General features: G+C 38.4%; 2 protein-coding genes across 5 annotated transcripts in view; both read left to right on the top strand.

Moving 5' to 3' along the window:
• Positions 1 to 17,885, top strand: LOC116719668 (polymeric immunoglobulin receptor-like). 4 transcript variants are annotated; one of them, XM_032562253.1, is made up of 11 exons: positions 1 to 2,289; positions 2,439 to 2,762; positions 4,308 to 4,628; positions 13,092 to 13,160; positions 13,888 to 13,962; positions 14,800 to 14,874; positions 14,981 to 15,298; positions 15,623 to 15,943; positions 16,030 to 16,326; positions 17,219 to 17,347; positions 17,429 to 17,885. In XM_032562253.1, the coding sequence occupies exons 1-11, from the start codon at positions 2,253 to 2,255 to the stop codon at positions 17,446 to 17,448; spliced, it is 1,986 nt and encodes a 661-aa protein (XP_032418144.1). In that variant the 5' UTR covers positions 1 to 2,252; the 3' UTR covers positions 17,449 to 17,885. The 4 variants fall into 4 exon arrangements, with proteins under 4 accessions (XP_032418144.1, XP_032418143.1, XP_032418145.1 ...); XM_032562252.1 differs by having other exon boundaries at positions 2,436 to 2,762; XM_032562254.1 differs by lacking the exon at positions 13,092 to 13,160 and having other exon boundaries at positions 2,436 to 2,762.
• Positions 9,358 to 18,846, top strand: part of LOC116719342 (polymeric immunoglobulin receptor-like) — a 59,942-nt gene continuing 50,453 nt past the window's right edge. Inside the window, exons 1-2 of the mRNA XM_032561836.1 lie at positions 9,358 to 10,720; positions 11,140 to 11,299. The gene's annotated coding sequence lies outside the window, so the exon portion shown is untranslated. The remainder of the gene's footprint in view (positions 10,721 to 11,139; positions 11,300 to 18,846) is intronic.

The raw sequence follows: 18,846 nt of genomic DNA, 5'->3' as shown, positions 1-18,846 counted from the left end.
CCTCCCGGTGGGACACGGTCAAACGCCTTCTCTAAGTCCACACAACACATGTAGACCAGTTGGGCGAACTCCCATGCACCCTCCAGGACCCTGCTGAGGGTGTAGAGCTGGTCCAGTGTTCCACGACCAGGACGAAAACCACACTGCTCTTCCTGACTTGCTTCCTGCTCTAACTGACCCTTATTTTAATTTTTAGTTTTTTTCTTAGTTGTAACAAATTATATTTTTAGCACATAATTTATGGTTAACCCAGTTCATCCTCCTAATCATATTTAGAACATGCTCGTTTCTTTAACACACTTATCTCATGCCTATCAATCATTCAAATATGTAATAGCATCTAAGATGAACCAGTCTTGTTTGCATAGCAGTTGTACACTTCTAATATTCAAATTCAAATTTTAATCGTGGATGTCTTCATAGTTTTCTTTTCCCTTGTTGAATCTAAAACACTTAAGGATAATATTCTCTTAAAGGCAGAAAATAATATTTTGTTTCCTAACGTGTTGCCTCCTAGAGAGCTTTTAGCCAAATCTTAACATATGGAGCCACAGAATGACACAAATGTTCCATAAATTATAAAACAATTTGCAAGTGGCAGCTGCAGGTGGCAGCATCTATACGCTGCAAAGTCCAGGGACTGATGTGACAGCCATCTCTTTCAGAAACATGGAAACAAATATAGCATCCACGTTTGCAGAACATGAGAGATGCACTTTACATCTCACACGCTCCACACACAACATGCAGAAAAACTCTGCACCAACTGGCCGGTCTGGTGGCGTGGAGGCCTCACGATTTGCTCTTGTTTTGGAGCAAGGACGTGGACACCTGCCAGTCACCGGGGAGACTGTTAACACCTCTCTGCACCGATGTATTTTGGTGTCTGAGCCGACAGCTGGAGCTTGCTCAAAGTTGAGTCACTCAGCAGTGCAATTATTGCAAACCCAGCAGCAAATCTAGAACAAAATTATAAAAAAAAAAATCCAGGTTTCCTGTCAAACTGAAGACTGTACTTTAGTTATTCCTGCTCCGTTCAGTCAACGAAAGCGTTCTTGAGACTGTAAGACATTTGTTATTAACTATGCAAGAAACTAATGGCTCAATATGAGGAATTGCTCATTATGCTACAGGTGCATTTCAGTAAATTGTGATTTTATCAAAAACAATTTCCATAAGTGAAAATCATTTATAAAGACTCACTTCACACAGATTGTTTTTTAATGTTGATGTTACAGTCAGTTAAAACCGTTTATTTCAGAAAATGTTGTTATTCAGAAAACCAAAAACATTCATAAATACATACATTTTGTGACCACTTAATAGCTTATGCAATGATGATGCAATCATCATTGTCACAACTGCATTCAATCATATTAATGGAAAGTTGAATGGAAGGAAACAATGTGCACAAAGCAGCAAGTATTATTAGATCTTTGAGAGGATTGTGAAGCAAAGGCCATTTTGTGCATGCAAGAGTATTTAGTCCACAACACTGACATACTTTTAGTACGATGGTATTTGTTTACATGGTTATTTTTTTTCCGGAGAAACTGAAGTTTGAGTTTTATGTAAGTCATGATCATCAAAACCCATTTGAGTGAAAGAAAGAAAGAATGTGTCACCGTCCAATGAATCCTGAAAGTAAATGAGACTCAGGTCACTGTTTTATGATTTTATTACAAAAAGCATTTCAATTCAACTAGGTACGACTATATATGACCAAAATAAAGAAGACAAAATAAGGATTAGGATTTAATAGATTTTAAAAACCCCATATCAGCTTCCCTGTAGCGCCTTACTTCAGTAGAGGAAGGCAGTAGCGCCCCTCTGTGGTTGGTAAATTAAGTGCAGTAGAAAATGCAGGAAAGTGAATTCAGAGGTTTATTTCTTTTTTTTGTTTTTGTTTCAACCTTAAATAACCACAAGCAACACACATACTGCATTTAAAAAAAACCAAAACAACAACTTTACTGAGTTTATATATTTGTACCATAAATTTATTATAAAGATCTGAATAGATGAGACAACACTTTAGTTGTCTTTGTAGAGAGAACATTGAGGGAGAGAATATTATAGCCTCTCTGATCAAGAGTCCTCATCTGATAACCCCCAACGACTCAAAATTAGCCAGTTGAATAATGAAGAAGTGAGAATGATTATCATGCACCAGCTATGGTTTCAGAGTGGGTGTTATTTTTATTCTGGGCTCACTTCCTGGTGAGCTTCTTTTTCTTTGAAAGAGATCAAAGATGTGGAGCTTTCAGAAACTGTTCTTCACTCTGTGCTGTAAGTTTTTAAAAATTATTTTATATAACATCTTAAATCTATGTCAGGAGGGAGGGCATGACAATATGCCAAAGAATGAGAACCCCTGATGCTGTTATCTGACTTTTGATTTCAAAATGTTTTCTTATGTTGTCTTCTCTCTGCAGCAGCTCTGAGCTGTGTGCGCAGCGCTGCAGGTTTGATCCGTGTGTTTGGATATGAAGGTACACGTGTGAATATTTCCTGCTCATATCCTCAGGGTTATGAGACTTATGAAAAGTACCTGTGTAGGAACGACTGCGCGGACAGCGACGTCCTTATTACAACATCACAAGCAATTAAACCCAGACACTCCATCTATGATGACAAAAGTACAAGAATCTTCACAACAACAATTGCTAACCTCCAGTCAGCCGACGCTGGGAAATATTGGTGTGGAGTGTCAAGGAATGGAAAAGATCTTTACACCGAGTTAAAACTAGAAACAAAACAAGGTATGTAATTTTTTATTTTTTTACCATTTAAGTTGCTAAATAGTTTTCAAACAGGATTTGTGACTGTGTGAAGGGGCAAGGCTCTAAGTGTTTGCGATATTCAGAACGGGTGGCAGTTGACTAAAATTAACACAATGACAGGATTTCCTCCATGCCTAATGATTAGTTTACCAAACCTTTGCGGTGCTGCTACTTTCAACATTTCAAACAAAGCATTGGGATATAAGTAACATGGAAACATAGAGCGAAAACATACACACCTTACACACAGAAGGGTGTAGCTTCATTTCATACAGAACTGAAAACCTCACTGTTCTTTATGAACTTAGTGAATTGTTTTTAAGATCAACTACTAAGGTAAAAAAAGAAAAAAAAAGAATGTTTTTCTTTTGACAATAAAAAATACGCTCCTACAAATAACAAACTGCAAATAAGCAGCTTGGACTACAACGCCCAGAAAAGTATTTCCAAATGCTTTCCAGATTTTATTGTGATTTGAAGTTATAGAGCATCAATAAATATCACATGGATGTAAAGTGGAAGGAAACCAAAATCAGAAATGTTCACGGTTCAAGCTCCTTTTACTTGGCTGGACCTAAACAAAATTCAGCTCTACCATTTGCATTTAGAAGCCAACTGATCAGTGAAACATGCGAACGAGATGAATGTATTTTCAAGTCCTTGATGGAGCTCACATAAGCAAACAACAGTGGGTGCAAAAGCACAAAGTCGTGCAGTTCTCTGCTTGTTGCATGTGTGTGCTAATCTAACAGCTCATGAAACAAAATCACAACATTATTTTCCTGTCTTGTGAAAAGTAGGCTATAGGGTTTAGCGCTTGGTTTTGTTTGGAAATCATCCTATTTCTGCTTATGGTGGTGAGCGACACACACCCGTGTACATTTGCGCGTCGCTCCTCCAGATGGGTCACAGGTCTGAGCCACCTGCATGCAACACCTGCAACACAGTGGAAGGATTTCTGCTGGATTTTATTCAGATTCATAAGGAGCGAGAGAGATGCAGTAATAAAATAAAATGCTTCATTAAAAAGCTGATCTATGGCTGTGTCCGCCCAAATGAAGAGATCAGTTGTGCTTTATCTCTGTGGAGTCTGGGGCGAATGAGGGTGGCGCTAAAATGAACTATTTCCTTCTTTTTTTTTTAAACTCAGGCGGCCTTTATTTGAGAGCGGTTAGACGGGAAAGTGGGTAACGAAAGATGGGGAAGACATGTGGCAAAGTCATCAGGCTGGGACTCGAACCTGTGACGTCCGAGTCAAGGACTAAGGCCTCCTTACATGGGTTGTGCTTTACCTCTGCCCCACCACGGCGCCCCCGAAATGTAGCAATTACTTTTAATATTTATTTTTGATTGGCAGTTTTAAAAAGCATAAAGAAAATGAATAGACACTTTCTCCGACTGCAGCGAGTGATAATACAGTGAGAAAGCGAAAGCATTAGCTGTTGAAAGAGTCCATGCAATGTGCTATTTATGAAGCCGCTGCTTAACCGCAACATGCGACATCATCTGAGTATGTTTTTACAGACAGTTGCTGCAGCACGGTGAACAACATCCAAGGTAACGAAGGCGTCTCAGTGACCATCAGCTGTCCGTACGACTCTCAGTCTGACGACAAGCTGAAGTTCCTCTGCGGAGGAAACCGGCCCTCCACATGTCGACAGCAGGCAGTGATCACCTCTAGCAACACACAAAATGGACGATTCAGACTCTCTGATGACAGGAAGTCAAGAATATTCACAGTGACCATTTCCAGTCTGACCCTGAACGATTCTGGGTCGTATCTTTGTGGAGTCCAGAGAAACTCAGGATTTGATGTTTTCACTGCTGTTGAGCTGGAGGTCAAAGGTGAGAGATCAAATTTATGTACTTATAATGCGTAAGAGTCAAACACTTTTCAAATAAACAGACGTTGAGGAAAAATGTATATCAAAAAAGTGTTCATAGGCCCTTAAATAATTTTATTTTGTGTACTTTCCAGAATGGTGCTGTGTGAAGTCAAAGATAATTAGAGAAACTGCAGGACATGAAGTAACCTTGCAGTGCCCTTATCCACCTAATCACCGAAACAACAGGAAGTTCCTCTGCAAAGGAAGTCAACGCAGCAACTGCACAGACATGATGAAGGGTCAAAGCAGGTTCTTAGTGCACAGTGATTCCTCTGAGTCTTTCTCCGTTAAAATCACACAGCTGGAAGCAGGAGATAACGGAACGTACTGGTGCCGTTCAGAGCCAGAGTGGAACGTCGGAAATTATACCCAGTTTCATCTGTCTGTAGGTGAGAGGAACACAGGACAAGTAAAGGACAATTTACGTAAATATATCTAGCAAAAGATATATATTTATATCTTTTATTTGAAAAAGTTTTTTTAGCAAAAGTGCAAAGCTTCTAAAGTTACTTATTGTATATGTTGATGGATAAAAATGAAACAGATGGGAACAATAATATAAAAAACATAAATTATATGATCACATTTGAAACAAGACAAGCTAGAAAATAAAAAAATAAAAATATGGGAAAAAATTGTTTCGCATTAAAAAATCTGCTTTGCTCCAAATCCATCCAAGTTCCATCATGAACATCGCAAAGAAAATGTAATACTGAGTCGGGCAAGCCTTATGATCGCTTTTACAATCTGTTGTTTCTTTTACTGCTACAGTAGAAGAAGAACAGAATGTGGCCAAAAAGAAAACGCTTCAGGCGTTGCCAACACAAGACATCACAACGGGTGAGAAAGTCAAAAATAACAGAAACCCAATACCACAAATGAAACTGAAAACAAAATAACTCAGAGCTTTTAACACCTCTACAGAATTCGACTGAATTTGTTTCCACTATTTCACGTGACTCTCGGTTGTTTAGAATCATCTCGTTTCCTGTGGAGGAATATTCAGTTCAAACCATAAATGAGAAAGATATTTTGTGTGTCAGTAACTCTAATTTCACTGAGATGTTTGACTCTGGGCAACACAAACCCAAACCTCTCGTGAGAATTTGTTGGTTTCTTCGACAGTACCTCGGCACCAGAGCAGCAGAGTGACAACTGCCCCGCCGGTCTCTGAGGAACTCATTGAAGGTAAGGCGAGTTTGTATTTTAGTGGAGGTTTTCTTCAGGGTGGTAGCTAAAGGTACGTCTGTTACTTTATAAATGTTCCAGTTAAAACCTAATGTTTTCAGTTTTGGTTTTAGTTTGATATTGAAAACACTTCTTATGCTTATTAAGCACAGTGATATTTATATACTCTCCTCTGATGCCATGCTCATTTTTAGCCACTGTGAGTTAATATCTCAGTCATGCCTTTTCCCGGGAGGAAACACAACACACATTTTTTTTCATTGGTTTAAGGTACAAAAATTGAGAGCAGAGGTTTACAGTTTTTTGGATTTTATTTTCCTAATCCACACAGGGTCAAGTTGTTTTCAAGTATCTCGTTCACAAGTTTTAGTAAGATGGGCGAGAGAGATGGATGGACAGATTGAAGCTTTGTCTGCTGTAATGCAGGTTCTGCTCTGGTTTGGTGAACTATTGGTCGATCTACACTTCAACTCTCACCTGAGATATGAATCAGAACCGATAGCTTGCCACGACAAAACCAGTGAGAATTATAAGATTTCCAGGGACGTCAATAAAAAGAGGGGGGAAAAAACGAAGACGAGATTAGTGCTCCAAGTTTCAAACGAGTTGTGCTGACAAAGGCTGTTCATTTCCATTACTTTGCATCAGCTCAATCCCTCAGCATTATAAAATTCTGACAAACATTGTATTTTAGACTGTTCTGTAATGGATTTCCAAATTGTAATAGAGCTTATAATAATAAATAAAAGCAACTGATTTACAGTTCTTGTGAACCGCAGTGAATGTTGCTAGGAAGCAACGCAGCTTTGTGTTTAATTTATTGTTTTTCTTTGTTCAGGGTTTCCAGACGTCGCCCTCTATTCACTCGTTGCCATCGTTGGTGGGCTGTTGCTGCTGACTGTCATCCTGGTCACGGTTTTCAAGAGCAAATGTTCCAAAGTAAAAGGTGAATTTAGAGCTTCCTCAATTGTCCTCAGTTCGGTGAAATGCATGCGTGCACAGCTGTTTCCTCATGTTTCGTTCTGTTCCAGAAATTGGAGTCGTTGCAGACGGAAAAAAGCTCGACTTCGTGGAAGCGCAGGAAGTGTGTGGCGGAGAAGATGTAAGAAAACTAATGTCCAAAGTTTTGCGGTCAAAGTGTGATCGATCGTACAAATACGTTTACACCACATCTGTAGACGTCAAGGTTTTTACGCTTGTGCACAATAAAGGGTGGGCGATATGAACTTAAAGTTTTATATTAGAATATTTTTGGTACTATTGGGATAATAATAACTGATAGGATTTCCCAGGATTCCCCTGTATTTTAGCTCCGTCCGTCTGTGCACAAACTCTGACCCGCTTCCCCTTAACCTCCTGCATGAATACATATCCACTGCATAATGCTGCCACTTCCATGTGTCAGTGTGGGGAACTGTGTTTTGCAGGGTTAGAACGTTTTATAAAGCCCAATGAAGTTTTACTTCAGTCTCGTCTGACCAAAGACACATAACTTGCAAAAAACATGAACCAGTTTTAGACATTTTGTTCCAAAATGTCTAAAAATCCCCTCCACTCAGCTTTATATGAATATGCTGTACAGTTTTCACAATATTCTAATTCTTTGAGATGTTGAATTTTGGATTTTCATCAGCTACAGCCTATAATAGTCAACATTTACAAGAAATAAAGGCTTAAAATATTTCGCGGTATGAGTAATTAAGCTGTATGACTTTCACTTTCTGCAATGAGTGGTTAAGAAAATATTGAACTTTTTCACATTATTCAAATGTTTTCAGATGAAATGAAACTGAGGAGAAAACTCGAAGAATTACCATTTTTTTTCACATCACGTCCATCAGTGTATTTCAAAGCGTCTTTATAAAATCCTCTTTGTTGCATCATGTACTGATGAAATGTGATCTGCTGTTTCTTTCAGGTGTATCAGAATCATGACTCTATGGTGATGAGATCACAGCAGATGGCCTCGAGGCAACAACATGCCACCTGTCACGTCAATGACGTGGATGAAGATGAATGTGACTATGAAAACGTCACAGCAGCTGACGACATCTACTGCAACGAGGGTTTCCATAAGTTGTCTTGAATTTATTGAAACAATCGTATTATTATCCATACAAAAAAAGCTACATATTGCCCACATGTAAATAAAAACATATACAAATACACAAGTAGAGATAAAAGGAACACATATCTTATTAACAGTTATATTTCATATGTTTATTATGTTTAAATGTATTATTCTGTATTAGTGACTGTTTACTATCTTTGTCATTCAATCATTTGTTTTATGCTGCATAAATGTGACACAAAAGTAAATCACAGGTTTCACATCGAATTTTTGAACTGAAAACATGACAAAGGAATAGGAACCAAAAAAAAAAAAAACCAGCATATTAATTTAAGTAGTGAATATGTCTTTTTATTTTTCTTAAATGGATTTGTTTCTCTTAAGAACAAATCTATTGAAGCTCAACTATCGCTGATGACAAGCGAAAGATAAAAACATGCAAATATTGATGATCCCTCCAAGAATAAAATACTTTTAGTTGCGTTTAACTTCCTTCATGAACGCAGAAGCAGAAGTTGTTCCTCTTTTCTGAAAAAATGTTTTATGAGAATCATTTTGCTGACATAGATGGAACTGGTATCAAAATAGAGTTTATTATTTGGTCATTTTATGACTCAGTTTGTATTTATTTTTTTTTTAAAACATCTTGGTATGTCATGTGCCAGGTTACCAAGATGTGTTTGGTTTTTTTTGTTAAGTAATTTTCAACATGAAATTAGTTTCATGTATTTAATTTCTGGCAACTTGCTATTTTTTGAGAATGAAAACCTTACGGTTAAGAATAGCTTAATAGGAACTATTCGGTGTGGAGAGGCAATCAGCTGACTGTGTAAAGGAATCAGAAATGTTTTTAGTTAGCATCAGAGGGAAGGTTGAAAATATATTCAGAAAGGCATTTCTACACTTGAACTAATAAGTAAATAAATAAAATAGTATCTGAATCAGATAAAAAGTATCTGAAAGTCGCGTCTTTGGTAAACAGGAGAAATATCCAGCACAGGCCTTGCAGGACCTGAGAGATGCATTGTTTTCAGCTAATGGCTCTTTGGAGCCCAAACATTATGTTCTCTTTGTCCCGCTCTTCTCCTGGCATTCTTGAAGAAACAGGTCACTAATTACCACTGATGTTCCACCCCAAAGGCCCGGCTGACGGCGGCAGTCAGCCGTGCCCCCCTGGACTGGAAGCTGTTTGCTGTTTTTACCTCAGAGTGGCCAGCTCTCTGTTATTCCTATTAAGATTTGATACAGTATAGGGGCTTTCCGCACTTCCAGTATCTGTGCCTTCTGTCACTTTTTTCAGCAATTAAAACTGTTTAATCCATTGTTAACATGTCGTAACCTGTTTTTCCCAAACTAATCGACTGAGTTGATTAATGCTGTTGGATACAGGTAATGTTAGCTAAAAGGTGACTAGCTAATGCAACAAGCGCCGTAAGCTTGTTAACAAGTAGCCCATAGGCTACTGGTGTTATGTTCAAAAGTGGGTAGTGCTGGTTACATACACTTGAGTAACTTTTTTGGAAAAAAGGTTAAAAAAGAGTAGTTTTACTGAACAGTACCTTTTTCTTTGACTTGAGTAATATTATTATTGCTACGTAGATTCATTCCCCCTCTTCTCCCCAACTGCCATGTGTCCGATTGACCCATTGACCTGCATGTGACAGTATTTTGGTGGCAGTTAAAGGGTTAAACTCTTCTGGAGGCTTGGCTCGTCATGGATTAATAGGTCAGCTCTAAAATTAATACTCAAGCAAAAAATATCATTAAAAAATGGGCTCTAAAATTTTAATCAACTTAAAAGCGTGAAAAGCAAGTGAAGTGTAAATGCAGACATTACAAAAGCGTTCAGAAAAGCCGGAGACCCATTTATCATTAAAGCCTCGCCTTCAGGGACGGGTTGAAAACCTTTGAATGTGTTGCGGTGAACAGAAAGTAGACAGAAACAGTCAGGCCCCTAACAGGATACTTGATAACATGCGCAGCAGAGAGGGTCATGGCTGTTGTGTTGTTGTTGGCTTGTATTGTAGTCCAGACCCACTTCCTCCCTGCCCCTCGACCTCCAGACAGAGCCCCTCCTCACCCACCAGCCATTAGCAAATTCATCAAACTCCGTCGATTCCCAGAACAAAAACAAGCATTAATGCAGATAAATCCTCTGCAACAAGCTGACTGCTGAGGTTACGGCTGTGAAGGTGAGCTGCTTTATTGGGTAAAGATGTTTATTATTAGTTGGACTTTCTTCACACATGATTTTGTCATTAAGTTTGAAACAATAATTTTGCTGCAAACCTATAGTGACATTTTGTTTTTGTTTTTTTGTTTTGGTGAAATACTGATAATTCAGAACTTATTGTTTGCAACGTTCAGGTATAACGACAGCGTTACCTGCTTCAGTATTTCCGGTGTCATTAATAGGCTCGTTAATTTCAGCCGATAGTAAAAATTATAAATAAATCTTTTTTTTTAAAAAATACCGTGGTGGCCACTAGGTGGTGCTGTTGCTCTAGATTGCCACCTGTGGATTCTTCACGTCTAACAGTTGAAAGAGTGAAAACTACTCAATCTCTTGTTGAAATAACTCTGAAAAAGTTAAATATATTCAAACTCTGAAGTAAAATCAAGTAGACTCGGCACCGCTGTTGATTTAAATCTGCCAAATTTCCTCTGAATGTTTTGTTTACTGCATAAACACACTGTTTCCTCACAATATTTCTCAATGCTGTTTGTCCTGGTTTTTGCTTTAGTTTTATGAACGATGTGGAACATTCAAAACCTGCAGCTCATGTTGTTCAGTAAGTTATCAAATTTGATTTTGAGAACATTTTCTTGCCGGATGTTGATTTCTCTTCTTGTAACAAGTTTCTTTAATACAAATAATCTTTATTTCTACCAGGTGATTAAAAAATTAGAATAAGAACAAGCTTTTCATTGCATTTATTTCATGGGAATAGATCTGAAAATGATACTATTTGTATACGATTATACACAGTGTTAAAGAGAAAAAAATACATGCAAACTTGGTTAATGTTGTCTTCTCTCTGCAGCAGCTCTGAGTTGTGTGAGCAGCGCTGCAGGTTTGATCTCTGTGTTTGGATATGAGGGGAGCGATGTGACGGTTTCCTGTCCATATGATCCAGGATATGAGAGATACCAGAAGTACCTGTGTAAGAACAGATGTAGTTACAGTGATTTTCTTATCAAATCATCGCAGGGAAATAAAACCAAATACTCCGTTTACGATGACAAAAGAACAAGAGTCGTCGCAGTGACCATCTCTGATCTTCATTTTGGTGATGCTGGGGAATATTGGTGTGGAGTGACCAGAGCAGGAAAAGATATCTACACTGAAGTAAAGCTGGAAGTAAAAGCAGGTAAATAATCAAACTCTTAATCCTCAGAATGATAAAGTATGAGCTTAATGGTAGATGCAGAGGAAAAAGCTGAATCCAGGGAGGTCGGTGTGTGTCAAGATTGATGGTGGAAACTAGAGAATGATAAATTTTGGTTACTTTTCCACTAGTTTTATTTCTATGTTGTAAGGGTTGTCCTTAAAAATAAGAAAAAGCAACAAATAAAAGGCAGAAGAAGAACGAGAAGTAAGAAAAAAAAAAACCTATGAATGATCCACGTTGATTGCTTTTTTTGTTTAAAAAATGTATTGATCAGAGTTATCTTGCTGAACTTAAACAAGAACATGACCACAACACCAACTAAAATATAGACATAAAGTGTTTTTCATTGAATAAAGCATGAAGATGGTGACTGGGGAGTGTTACACTTAAATTAAATCATGAGATTTCAATAGAAAATTCACATAGACTAGAAGAAAATAAGACTGATACGACTGAACACAGATTGCCTAAAACAAAACATCAAAAAAATTACCTCATATTGTTTAAAGAACATTTTTTAAACTTGTCTTCATCAAATTTTTAAATGTCTTAGTATTAGATCAGAAGTCTGTTTTAGTTCAAATGCAAACAACAATACAATAAGAGGTTTGTACTTTTGGTTTGATGTTATATTATTTCAGTATTTAATTATTAAAACCTTATAACATATGATATGAAAATTCTACTACTTCTGGCCTGGACACGTACGTCAAAGTTTTCAAAGATTTCTACATTTCTGTCTCTTTGCTTCTTCAAATTACATTTTTCTGTAATTTTTGCTGTAGGTAACAGTTTTGTCTTTCTATCAGACAGATGTTGCGACCAGGTGAATAAAACCCAAAGTATTGAGGAAGGTTCAGTGACCATCAGCTGTCCGTACGACTCTCAGTCTGTCAACAAGCTGAAGTTCCTCTGCAGAGGAAACCGGCCCTCCACATGTCGACAGCAGGCAGTGATCACCTCTAGCAACACACAAAATGGACGATTCAGACTCTCTGCTGACAGGAAGTCAAGAATATTCACAGTGACCATTTCCAGTCTGACCCTGAACGATTCTGGGTCGTATCTTTGTGGAGTCCAGAGAAACTCAGGATTTGATGATTTCTCTGCTGTTGAGCTAGAGGTCAAAGGTGAGAGATGAAACCTTTACCTCAAATTCTTTAAAGTGGAACATTTCTTAATGAAAGATTCTGGGGAAAATTGACAAAAAATAGCCTATGGGTGACAAATATAACAAAAAAATAGATTAGCTTGATACATTTTTTTTTTAAAGATGTCATAAATTATGATGTACTTTATAGATCCACTAATAATAGTTTTGTATCTAAAAACATATGACTGGTACTTTTAGTGTCATTCTTTGTGGAAATACAATGCAAATATTGCAGGAATTTTTGAAATATGGCTATACCCTGCATTTGTTATTATATCTGTATTTAAAAACATTAACTGATTTATTTAACCAAAGTTATTAAGAGTTATTTTGGAAGGTCCGAAGAGCAACATGCGGCTCTAGAGCTGAAGGTTGAGGATCCTTGATTTTGGGCTATTATGCGTATTCTACATTCAGCCTGCTGGCAGAAAACAGTCCCCACAACTTCTAGTGTGGCATATGAAAAAAATATTTACACGAGTTTACCAAACATTGATGCCACGGATGTCCTCAACTGATTGCTGTAGACCTTGATGCTGCAGCACGAGCTGCGTTTTTATTTCTTTCTTCTTTTTTTTGTGACATATTTGGCCTCATTTTACTTCTTGGTTGTCACAGAAAAAGGAGAACGAAATGCAAGTGGAGAAAAAAAGCTTGAGGGTCTGCCACCAAGCCTCACGACAGAAGGTGAGAGAGACCAGGCCACACACACATGAAACAGAGAAAGCGGTTTCACTAGGCCTCCCTGTTGCAACAGGAATGCTACGTTTAGCAAATGACACGTATGACCAATGTGTTGAATTGCAAAAATATGATTCAAGTAATTTGGTAACTACTCTGCTGTAAACCTTTAACCACTTGTGAATGAGCGGTTGAGGACGATTGTCTTTCCAGATGTTTTACTGTTGCCCGGCAACCACAAAGCATGTGCCTTTTACTCCTTCAAGGCTCAAATCGAAACTGAAACAGAAAATTAGTCTGTGAATTGTTAGTGAGTCCTGCATGATGGTTGTGGAGATGTTAGACCTTCTTCAATTGACTGGAGTTTAGTGATTCTATAGTTGCTCTCAAACAGTTTTCTATCTTGTCGCAGACGGTGAGGTTTTGAAAAACATTTGTTTCTGTGTGCAAAACATGAGGAAACGGCGGAGAGAGAGGAGCTTTTTTCGAAAGGAGCTGGTTTGCTTTTACTGTGCTCCTGGTTTGAAACTGTGTATGTGTATTGACATTTTTTGTATTTTTTTTCCCTCTTTGTTTTTCTATTTTAAAAGATCATCTGAGCGTCTATGGAAATTTCAATGCTCAGAGTTCAGTTATCTGAATGTGCTGAGATGTTTGGCTACTGAAGACGAAAGATCACAGTAAAAGAAAACAACAACAATATGTTAAAATTGAGGGGTTTTTTCTCTAACAGTGTATGAGCACCAGAGCAGCACAGTGAAAACTATCATTACTACCACACCACCAGCATCAGAGGAACAGGCTAAAGGTACAGTGTGTGTTAATGTCTGAATGTGTACAGATTTGATATATTGAGAGACCGCATGATCAAAACTGTGCATGCTCTCCAATTATCATCTGAATATTAAAGTCAAGGGTTTTTGAGATTGCTGCTGGCTTTTTGCGTTTCATATTTCAGGAAGTGAATATGAATAAAATTGATATCAGAAGGATTTAAAAAGTTGCTAGTGTAATCACCACAAGTGTTACAAGTGTGTAATATTTACTGACAGAATTATATTTCTATTTTATATACATCTATAAGCTACACAATCTGTAGCTACACAACAATGATTGTGTTCATCTATAATAAACACAATCTGCCAATCTGTTTATTACCATTGGCAGATTTTGATTTTAAAGCTATTTTCTAACAATCACAAAATTAGCTGCTGACAAGAAATGAAACAATGTAAACTGTGTCAGATTTGAACTAAAGAATTTAGATGCTTTAATTCGCATTCAAACAAACACACCACGTGGGAAACCTTTACTCTTCTCAATAATAAGGTTGAAAACCTTTAGCATTGTAGCAGCCAAGCTGACCTTAAAGTTGCTGACCAGCTTTTTATATGTTTCCACTGGACTTTTGATGAGCTCTATCTCTTTGGAAACCCTCCTTGCCATCATCCTAATTGTAAATTGAGACTCCAATTTCTCCATGGCACTATTATACTTCTTCTAAGAAGAAGCACACTTCTAAACTTTAACTATTTTCTTTAGACCTAAATCTTCAATCTACCAGGAGTATGAATCATTTTGGGCTTTACTTTAACTGTAAAAACATGTAATCTACACTGACATTTTCTTTTCTTTTTTCTGGCAGTGCATTATCATCTGAGCACCACAATGAAAACTACAACACCACTGGTTTCTGAGGAACTGACTGGAGGTCCTCTATGTATTTATCTAAACATACAGACAGATTTGGTATTTAGCTATTAAGATAGAAAACAATCTTTTAAAGTAAAAATATAAAAAATCATCTTAATGTTTTCTCTCTCCAGCACCTATGAGCAGCGCTGCAGGATCGAACCAGGTGTTTGGATATGAGGGCGGAGACGTGAACGTTTCCTGCCCCTACGATCGGGGATTCGAGGGTCGTCAGAAATACCTGTGCAACAACGACTGTCGTTACGCTGATGTTCTTATAACAACATCACAAGGAAGTAGTGGAAAATACTCCATTCACGATGATAAAACAACCAGAGTCTTCACAGTAATCATCTCTGACCTTCATCTTGGTGACGCTGGGAAATACTGGTGTGGAGTGACAATAATAGGAAGAGATATCAACACTGAAAGAAAGCTGGAAGTAAAACCAGGTAAATACTGAAGTCGGTGTTTCAAACATGTCAGTAAAGATTAGGACAAGACGAGCTATGGCCATTTTTATATGTACTTATTGACTAATACAGGTTATATGTTTTATTAGTTATTTATTTAAGTTATAACTAGGCATGATCCACACACTGACTGTTCTTCAATTAGTGCTTGATACTAATATATAAATAGAAATTAATAAATTGGAATAAATTACAGCAAACAAAGATAACATTATTCCTTGAGGACATTTTTGTTTCTTTCAATTAAGCATTGTTTTTTAACTCAAATATGTTATTTTATATTGTTGTTTATCTTAATGTCAGACAGATGTTGCGACAAAGTGAATAAAACCCAAAGTATTGAGGAAGGTTCAGTGACCATCAGCTGTCCGTACGACTCTCAGTCTGTCGACAAGCTGAAGTTCCTCTGCAGAGGAAACCGGCCCTCCACATGTCGACAGCAGGCAGTGATCACCTCTAGCAACACACAAAATGGACGATTCAGACTCTCTGATGACAGGAAGTCAAGAATATTCACAGTGACCATTTCCAGTCTGACCCTGGAGGATTCTGGGTCGTATCTTTGTGGAGTCCAGAGAAACTCAGGATTTGATGATTTCTCTGCTGTTGAGCTAGAGGTCAAAGGTGAGAAGCCAAGCAGGCCTCCTTTGATTTTTTGTGATCTCAGCCTGTTTTCTCTAAAAAAAAAAAATGTTGCTGTTTTTATTCAGCAGAGTTGTGCTGCGCTAAGTCAAAGAACATGAGTGGCGTAATGGAGCGTAGTGTAACCTTCCAGTGCCCTTATGCACCCCAGCATCCCAATGACACAATGTTCCTCTGCAAGGGAGACAGAGCCAGCAACTGCACAGACATGATGGATCAAAGTAGGTTTATTCTGAGCAATGTTTCCTCCAGCTCTTTCTCTGTGACGGTCACAAAGCTGGAAGCAGGAGATGCTGGAACGTACTGGTGTGGCTCAGGCCCAGAGGCGAGTGTTGGAAACTACACCCGCTTTCATCTTTCTGTAGGTGAGAGAGACGCAGAGGTAAAAACTACCTCAGTTTTCAGTGCAGTTTTGTACATCAGGTGTCGAGGTCACAAGGTTAAAACTGGGACCAAAATTCAGCATGAGTGGGATTCAAGTACTCTTGGGTTCGCACAAACTTACAGAATAAGTGAATCCCCACTGTTTGCTTTATCACCAAATGCATGAGATCATGCCAGACTATTTTGGTGTTGCTGTGTTTGCTACGCAAGCTGAGAGCAGATGCTTTCCGCATGAAAACAGAAAAATAAGTTACACTATCTAGAGAAAACCATCGAGGAAAAGCATATACTGAAAACGTCCACTTTTGGCTTCAGTAGTTTGTTTATGGTACACGTTTGAAGGATTTTAATTTTTTTCCCCCAAGTATAAGGCATTTATTTTGCTGTTCAAGGTTAGAATCTGGAGACAGATTGATTGGTTAATGTCAAATGAAAAGAGCCTAAACCAAAACTTCTGCTCATTATGATCCTTTTACAGTTGAAGGGTCTGTTTAATTTTTCAAAGTAGGTTTATTCTGTTAAAAGGTTATCAACCTGCAGTAGATAACTCTTATAAATCCAGGTAGTTTGGTTCTGTAGAGGATGAAGCCAACCATTTCTCTGAACTGGGTCCATGTCAAAGGAGGCAATACCCTTTGTCAGTGTCTCTGGAGTTTATGCGAAGGTGTTTTTTTTTCTTCTAAAGCTAATGTCTACTCATGACTACATGTTCATGTCAATCAACCTGGATTTATGCCTAATAAAGACTTATGATTTATGCCTATAAGCCTCAATTATCTCACTTCAAATACTCTAAGTAATTATTTTAATGTGTTTGACCAATAGTGTTGTATGTGCATAAATGTTTATTTTCTTTGTTTCTGTTCATGGCAGATGCGACTCTCCACCAACTTTCAGATCTAGCTTTCTATGCCCTGTTTGCTTTAGCTGCTGGGCTGCTGCTGATGGTGACATTCGTCCTAGTTAAAGTTTACAAGAATAAATGTCACAAAACATTGAAAGGTGAGCTTGTTTTTGTCTTCAACATGAGCAATAAGAGGTGTATAAATAAATTCAATAATTTATGCTTTAATTTTTTTCCAGAAAGAGAAGTTTCCAGATGAAGAGTCTAAACTTCATTTTGCAGATGTTTTAGAGGACGTCTAAAACATCTGCAGACCAAAGCTTCGTCTGCAGGGCTATGGGATCATATGAAATAATGTTCACTGGACTATTTAAGCCTAAATTAATGCAATTCAATATTTAAGTACTCAGATAAAATTTTTAGGTCTTATTTTAGAGCAATTTTCATTCAAAAAGTGTCTTTGTGAGAGAAAAAAAACCAAAGGAAAATAAATACAAATAGTTGAACCAGCAAAATAAAATAATTATCTCACAATGTCAAACTATGTACAACTGAGGAAATGCACTTGTATCTGTAATAATGAATAAAACATGATAGGTATAAACAGTGTAAAAATGTCTAAACTCTAAACTGCACACCTAAACGATAGAATAAATAAGAATAAACTGGAACTTTGAATTAAAAGGTATTCATGAAGATGGCTCAGTGTCCAGTGATGACAGAAAGGCAACAATATTCACTGTGACATTTTCCAATCGGACTCTGAAGGATTCTGGGTCATTTTTTTGAAGCATGGCACTATGGGACATACTGCAACCTTCAAGTGTCATTGTCCGCCTCATCATCATAACAATATGATGTTCCTCTGCAAAGGAGTGTCATGAATTGCGGAGTAGAGGTGGTGAGGCAGACGCTGTAGACCCAGGATGCGATAAGTAAATGATTTTAATGATGACTATTCAGAACAACACAGTCCAACATGGTCCAATACAACGGGCAGCACGGCCGAGCGGAAGCCAGGGCTCGACGCCGGTAGCAACCGTTAAACAACGGACGAGACGATGGACTGGGTACAAAGATGACAGATTAGAAGTCAAACGAGACGAGGACCCGAACAAAGACACAGACACACAGGTGACACTAAATACACAGGAGGTAATCAGGGAACGAGAAACACCTGGGAGTAATCGAGGGGAGACAGGACAACGAAGAGACTCAAGGACACCGAAACTCAAAATAAATACACAGAAAACACAGATCATGACAGTCCCCCCCCCCCTCAGGGGCGACTACCAGATGCCCCAAAAAAAATGTCCAAGAAAAAACACAAGGGTGGGCGGAGGGGTGCTGGACGGGGGGCCAGAGTTCAAAAACAACAAAAAACAACCCAACGGAGTGGGCAGAGGCAAAGGAGGTGGAAACCGCGGGGAATGTCCGGTGGGCGTCCGCGGCGCTGGAGGCGGGAGACTCGGGGGAGGTCCAGTGGCCCTGGAGGTGGCGACGAAGAGTCTCGGGAGGAGCACTAAGGGGCGGGGTCTTGGGAGGAGCACTAAGGGGCAGGGTGTCGGGCGGAGCACTAAGGGGCGAACACTCAGGGAACACTAAGGGGCGGAGACTCAGGGAGAGCACTGGGGCCACTGGGAAACTCTGGGGACAC

The sequence above is a fragment of the Xiphophorus hellerii genome, chromosome 5 (genome assembly GCF_003331165.1).
Source record: "Xiphophorus hellerii strain 12219 chromosome 5, Xiphophorus_hellerii-4.1, whole genome shotgun sequence".
NCBI classification, from domain to species: Eukaryota; Metazoa; Chordata; class Actinopteri; order Cyprinodontiformes; family Poeciliidae; genus Xiphophorus; species Xiphophorus hellerii.
The sequence above is the reverse complement of the archived record's forward strand: the minus strand, read 5'-3'. Positions and strand labels throughout refer to the sequence as shown.